A 6,018-nucleotide genomic window follows, 5' to 3' on the forward strand; every position below is an offset into this window, starting at 1 on the left:
TTGGTATCGGTGAAAAGATAAAACTAAGCCTAATGTCTAACCTGAACTGGACTATGAGTATCGACCAATCTAACGAAACTTATGTTATAGAACTCAAATAACTACAGAAAATAATATTCAAAATATATTTATTCAAAAAACCATAACATCCAAAGTCGGCGGACTGTATGTCAAAATGTGTGCGCCCCCAGACTCGAGGGAGGCCCGACAAAGGTTCAGCTCACGGGATGATCAATCTCCCCACAAAGTAAAGCCGAAAATCTTTCCACAGAGTACTGCTACCTGAAGCCTGTGTAAATATGCTGATAGAACATATGACCTCCGATGTGGTAACGTAGAATTCATAATGCAAAACGAATAACCAAACACAACCGTACTGTCAGAAATAAATATAACATTTTTGTAATGAAGTAATAAGTTCCATGATCGAGTAGAAATATAATTCCACTTCAGAATAACTCTAGTTACAAATACCACTATTGTATAATAAAGAGTAAACTTGTTATGAGAAATTAATACAAAGATATAGAAAAAAAATTAAAATAAAACGAAGAGAGCACAAACTAAATGTTACAACAAGAGTATTGCCAAACGAGAAGTGAAAATTCTGTAGAATTGAATAGAGGGATTCGCATATGTCAAGAGAAAATGTCGCACTCTTAATGGTGGAGGATTGTCGCATAATGATTTACATGCGAGACACATTGGAATCACTCAATTCCAGTGGGTGGAAGCTTCAAGGTTTGTGGCATGTGCAAAACAATTTTGCATATAGAGGGCAGCACTGAATGAGAACAGCTATTTATGTGAGAGGAAGTAATGTACGGTATCGAGACGATCTAGTTTCTTGTCAACCTTTCTAGTTCTACTTACAGTTTTGTCTTTAAAACTTCTTCCCTACTATCTTTATTAATTCTGTTATGTTAACTATACTACAGTGGAAATTTGAAAATACCAAGATCAGCAAGCATGTCCACGTGAATAATACTTTCTCTAGTTTTCTTCTCTTTCCGAGACACTTCATTGTACTAAGGGCTTCAGAAGACAACAGCAATTTAGCCAATAATAAATTCTTCAATTAAACAACACTGAATTATAGTAGTTTAACAGATTTGGACAGAATCTCACAGTAACAGTCTAATCCAGAGAAGTGGAGAAAAATAAAAGAACAAAAAAAAAACCCTTTGAAGATTCTTTCCCTCACCACAAAGTACCACACGTAACGAAAGAGTATAAATCCATAAAACACATAAAATTCTAACCTCAGAATCGTTGCTGCAAAATAAGTACTGAGCCTTATTAAATGCTATTTAGTGATATGGTTTAGTTATAAGAAATGTACCTACTATTCCACTTTCTCTAACTTAAAAATCATTGTTGTACCTTATTTGAAGTCATTTCTTTTGAAACCGATTCTAGTGTATAAATACATTTGTTAAAATTTGAACAAGAACATTAATTTCTTAAGACCTTAAGAAATAGCACCACTTGATGGATATCGATGAACAGATCTCAGTTTTCCAATTTATTAACAGATAGCAGCACATGTTAGTGGACAAAAACTTGGTTAAATACCAATAAATTAGTTGAATTTATGTCCATTTTCTAAGTTGTGTGTCAGTTTAATAATAATAATTATTACATAATAAAAGTAGTAAATAACCTGATTGGTTAACATGTATAATAGTACAAGTTACTATATCAAAACTGGTAGAGAAATACCAGTTAATGGTGTACATTGACACATGCAGAGCTCTAACAGTTATTGTTTAAAGAAATATTTTTACAATAACTGCGACAGTCATCATAGAATGTTGATTGAGGAAGTTAACACTCAGCTGCAGAATTAGCAATAACAAGGACAGACACGTATACATCAAGTTTTATTTGGAAATTTCTAATTAAATTCTTGAGTCAAAAACCAGCTCAGTTTGTTACTTCCAGTAATTATGAACTAATTTCTGTCTTCGATATATAACACCGTTCGAAGAAGAGCTGAAGTTGTTTCCATGGCAACGTGATAAGCATTCAAGCGAGATGCACATCCATCTATGATAACTGATGGTTTGACACTCAACTGGGAGTTTTTTAAAACTGGACATGGCTCATCTTTCACATAAACAAAGTCCATCTCTCCCCACCGGAGCGAATACCAGATGCACGGTTCCAGTTCTGTCTTAGTAAACTGGCCACAAGCACAGCTGTTGGCTACATCACCACCAGGAGTTTCAGACCACAAGTGATGGAAGTGTGAATCAGTCTTTAAATTCAGTCTGGATGTTTTCGAAAGGCTCACTGCTGAGTTTTCGAGACAGGATGAAAAACATTCACCAGTTGAAAGAACTACTGCTTCACTACATCCAAATCTCTTAGTGTAGATGTGCAGGTCTTTCTGAACCTATTAAAACAAAACCACTAAAGCTAAGTGTACAGTATGAGCAGACAACACAAACATAGTCAGATAGGAAATTACATAAAGTATGTCAATATCAAATGAGACATACACAAGTAGACATGAACTCAGACAAGAGTTTTCCAAGTCTGAGAAGTACAAGCAAGCTTTATTTAACGTACTTTAATATCCAGATTATTTCTTTACACTGTATGTACTACGTTTTGGTTATGTGCAGTTGAAGTTTCTAAAAACCTGCTACTTCCAGTTACATTTGACCCACAGTTTGCTAACTTAGTTTTGTTATTTAAGAGGAAGCTTACCACATCAACACAACTTGAGTTTTAACTTAGGGGAGGGGAAAAAGTTTTATATAGGTACAGTGGCCTAACAGTGTTTGGAAGATCTTTGATCTTTATAAAGTAAAAATACAATAATATGTGGCCTGGCACTGGACTGTTCTGTAGTCTTACAGTAAAAATCATAAAACTGGTACTTTAGTCTCAGGTTCTTCTTATATTCTTAGAGAAGACAAATGTCCCTCCCACAAGTTACATCTCTGCAAACATGGCTATATAAACAGGTATAAACCATAAAAAATTTAACAGTAAGGGAAGAATTTTGATTTTAACTGGAGCCATGCACAGAGTTTTAATTAAACATTCATCACTCCTATTTACAAAACTACCACAGACAAAAATATCCATCACAATGTTTCAACATCCCTCTTCATAAAACTACCACAGACAAAAATATCCATCACAATGTTTCAACATCCCTCTTCATAAAACTACCACAAACATATCCATCACAATGTTTAACCATCCCTCTTCATAAAACTACCACAGACAAAAATATCCATCACAATGTTTCAACATCCCTCTTCATAAAACTACCACAGACAAAAATATCCATCACAATGTTTAACCATCCCTCTTCATAAAACTACCACAGACAAAAATATCCATCTCATTGTTTCAACATTCCACAATATCTGGTTTAATCAAATTTTTTTATGTATTTCAAAATAAAGTTTGAAACAAAATAGTAAAACTTGGTGATTACCAAAAAAAGAATATTTTACCAAATTAATAATGAATTTTCTTGAGAATATAAGCTCTTCAGCCAGAATACATCTTCTAAACAAGAAAAAAACCTAACACAGTGTAAGCTCATTGAACATTTATTTTGTTTCCATATTATCATAATTCAGGAGTTCAGCTACTTTCCACCACACTCATCCAATCCACAAAATATCACCTATTTGTCACATTTTTAAGTTCAAAATACAACAGTAAAAGATCTAATGCTGGTTTCAGGAGGAATATATATGTACATCATATATTTGTATGCAAAAGAAGCCAGCATGGGTAAGTGTCCAATGATCATTTTAACTGAAATAAAGTTATTGGCCAGGAGTTTGGGGGCTGTCTAGGCCTCCAAAAGCTCTGGGGTTGTACTTGTTCTCAGATGCATTCTAACCATTTTGGACAACTATGAGTGTCAAATTTGAACTTTTTAGAAAAAAAAATCCAGAAATAACTTACAACTTATCATGTTACAAGATGGATCAACCCGATAATCACAAGAGAATAGTTAATACTGAAACCTTGTATATGGATGCCCAATTAATACTGTAAAACCTCAGTTGCACATAAAAAAACATATCATTGAATTAACCAATCATGACCCTTTCCTTATACACACAGAAATGGTTGGAAGTTTAGACCAATAAAGATTAGAAGTGTTAGAAATAAGATATGAAATGTGTTTATTTCACATGAATTAAATCATGTTTTTTAGCCACATCTGGTAAGGGTCATTTTGAAGGATTTCTGTTTACAGATGGAGAACTTTCATGAAGCCAGGATGTAACTGTAGGATATCAAATATTAAACATTTCAAGTTGTTATTGGAGAAAAACAGATAATTTAGAAAAATTCTACAGTTTAAAAATATTAATCATGAAAACCAAAACTGGAAATTTTTCACAAGCACAAATGCTACCTGTGAAAATCCAAACTCAGATTTCAAAAGTTATTATTTTCCTATGCTGAAAATGTATTTCTGATAGGTACTTAACACATGTGACTCCATCTAATCAATTATACTGAACTATCACTTCAAGTTTTGTCAGAAAATGGAAGCACCGGTTTTCAGTGGGGAGGAAGGATTGGAAGTGTGAGAGTGGGTATGTACATATTGGAAATACAGTTTCAGTATAGGAAAATTATAACTTCCGATATGGTACGTTACCTCCCATCACATAAATAGCTAGAATCCTACATTGAAAAGGTGGAGGGACCAATGTGAGGGAAAGAAAGAAGCATGAGAGACTGCACCACTTCTGTACTAGGTGTAATCTTTGCTCATTGTGGAAAGACGGAGGAGCACATCCAAGTGGGAGAGAACTCTGGCAGGATAGGGATCCGAACCACATGATATGTATTAAACTCAATACTGGAAAACATAAAAGTGGGTAAGATTAAAGAATGTGCCCCTAGGTGTAGAATGGCTAGGATGCAACTGACTGTACATGGCAAGTTAACTACATCCAAAACCCATGCCACTGGGAACCGACATCCAGACGGGGGTAGGATGAGGATCATACCATCAGTAAGTCAACTACAATCCAAAACCTGGCCACTGGGAACCCGACATCCATATGGAGGTAGGAAAGGGGATCATACCATCAGTAAGTCAACTACAATCCAAAACCTGGCCACTGAGAACCCGACATCCATATGGAGGTAGGAAAGGGGATCATACCAGAGGCAAGTGAACTACAATCCAAAACCCAGTCATCTGGTGAGAGTAGGGAAGAGGATCATACCATCTTCACCTCAAGTTCTAGATACCGCAGGAAATATCTTACCCCCGACCCATGAACAGGACACACAATAACAATGTGAGAAATTGATCGATCGATCCAGGAATCCGGCATTTGGCATCAAAAAGGTGTCTGTGTAATGTAAACCATCAAACTCAAATTTAAAATTACAGCAACTACCCCTATCGTAATAACATCCTCAGAATAATAAGAACATAGGGATAGTGGATGGGGGAAGAACTGTAGTAATCTGCAAGTACCTCCATCATGATCCACAAAACGGATGGAGTAACAAGAGCATAATTGAGTGAGGGAATAGAGACATCTATAATGTATGTGTGAGGACTTATGTTGATTAGTTCAGCTCTAAATCCAAAACCCACACATTGGAACCAACATCCACATGGGGTAGGATGAGAAATCCCAATCGAGGGGGTGAATTGCAATTTTGGCGGCTCACTCCATTATCACATAGGAGAGGATATCTCATCATCTACACCAGCATAACACCACCACCCTACTCTCAACTGAATGGTTTTATAGTCATTTATATATATATACATTCTTTGTATTTCATTAACACATTCAGGAGGATGCGTTGATGAACCACCACCCCACCCCCAGCAGCTTGGAACTGGAAAATGTTAAGGACTCTCAAACTCCACTAGAAGAAAATGGGGGAGAAAGCATGGTGGAGAGTCCAGAAGAACAATACCTAAGACAGTACAATGGGTGACCCTATTTTGCAAAGCAGATCATATCAATTTATTCAATACAAGGTATGGCAGGGATGGGC

General features: G+C 35.8%; 1 protein-coding gene across 1 annotated transcript in view; it reads right to left on the reverse strand.

Annotated features, from left to right (window-relative positions):
* Window positions 1-1,864: 1,864 nt before the first annotated feature.
* LOC106472374 (McKusick-Kaufman/Bardet-Biedl syndromes putative chaperonin-like) overlaps window positions 1,865-6,018 on the reverse strand; it is a 16,441-nt gene continuing 12,287 nt past the window's right edge. Inside the window, exon 5 of the mRNA XM_022400961.1 lies at window positions 1,865-2,398. Within this exon, the coding sequence (XP_022256669.1) occupies window positions 1,955-2,398 (444 nt within the window). The 3' untranslated portion in view covers window positions 1,865-1,954. The remainder of the gene's footprint in view (window positions 2,399-6,018) is intronic.

Source organism: Limulus polyphemus, unplaced genomic scaffold (assembly GCF_000517525.1).
Source record: "Limulus polyphemus unplaced genomic scaffold, Limulus_polyphemus-2.1.2 Scaffold5281, whole genome shotgun sequence".
NCBI classification, from domain to species: Eukaryota; Metazoa; Arthropoda; class Merostomata; order Xiphosura; family Limulidae; genus Limulus; species Limulus polyphemus.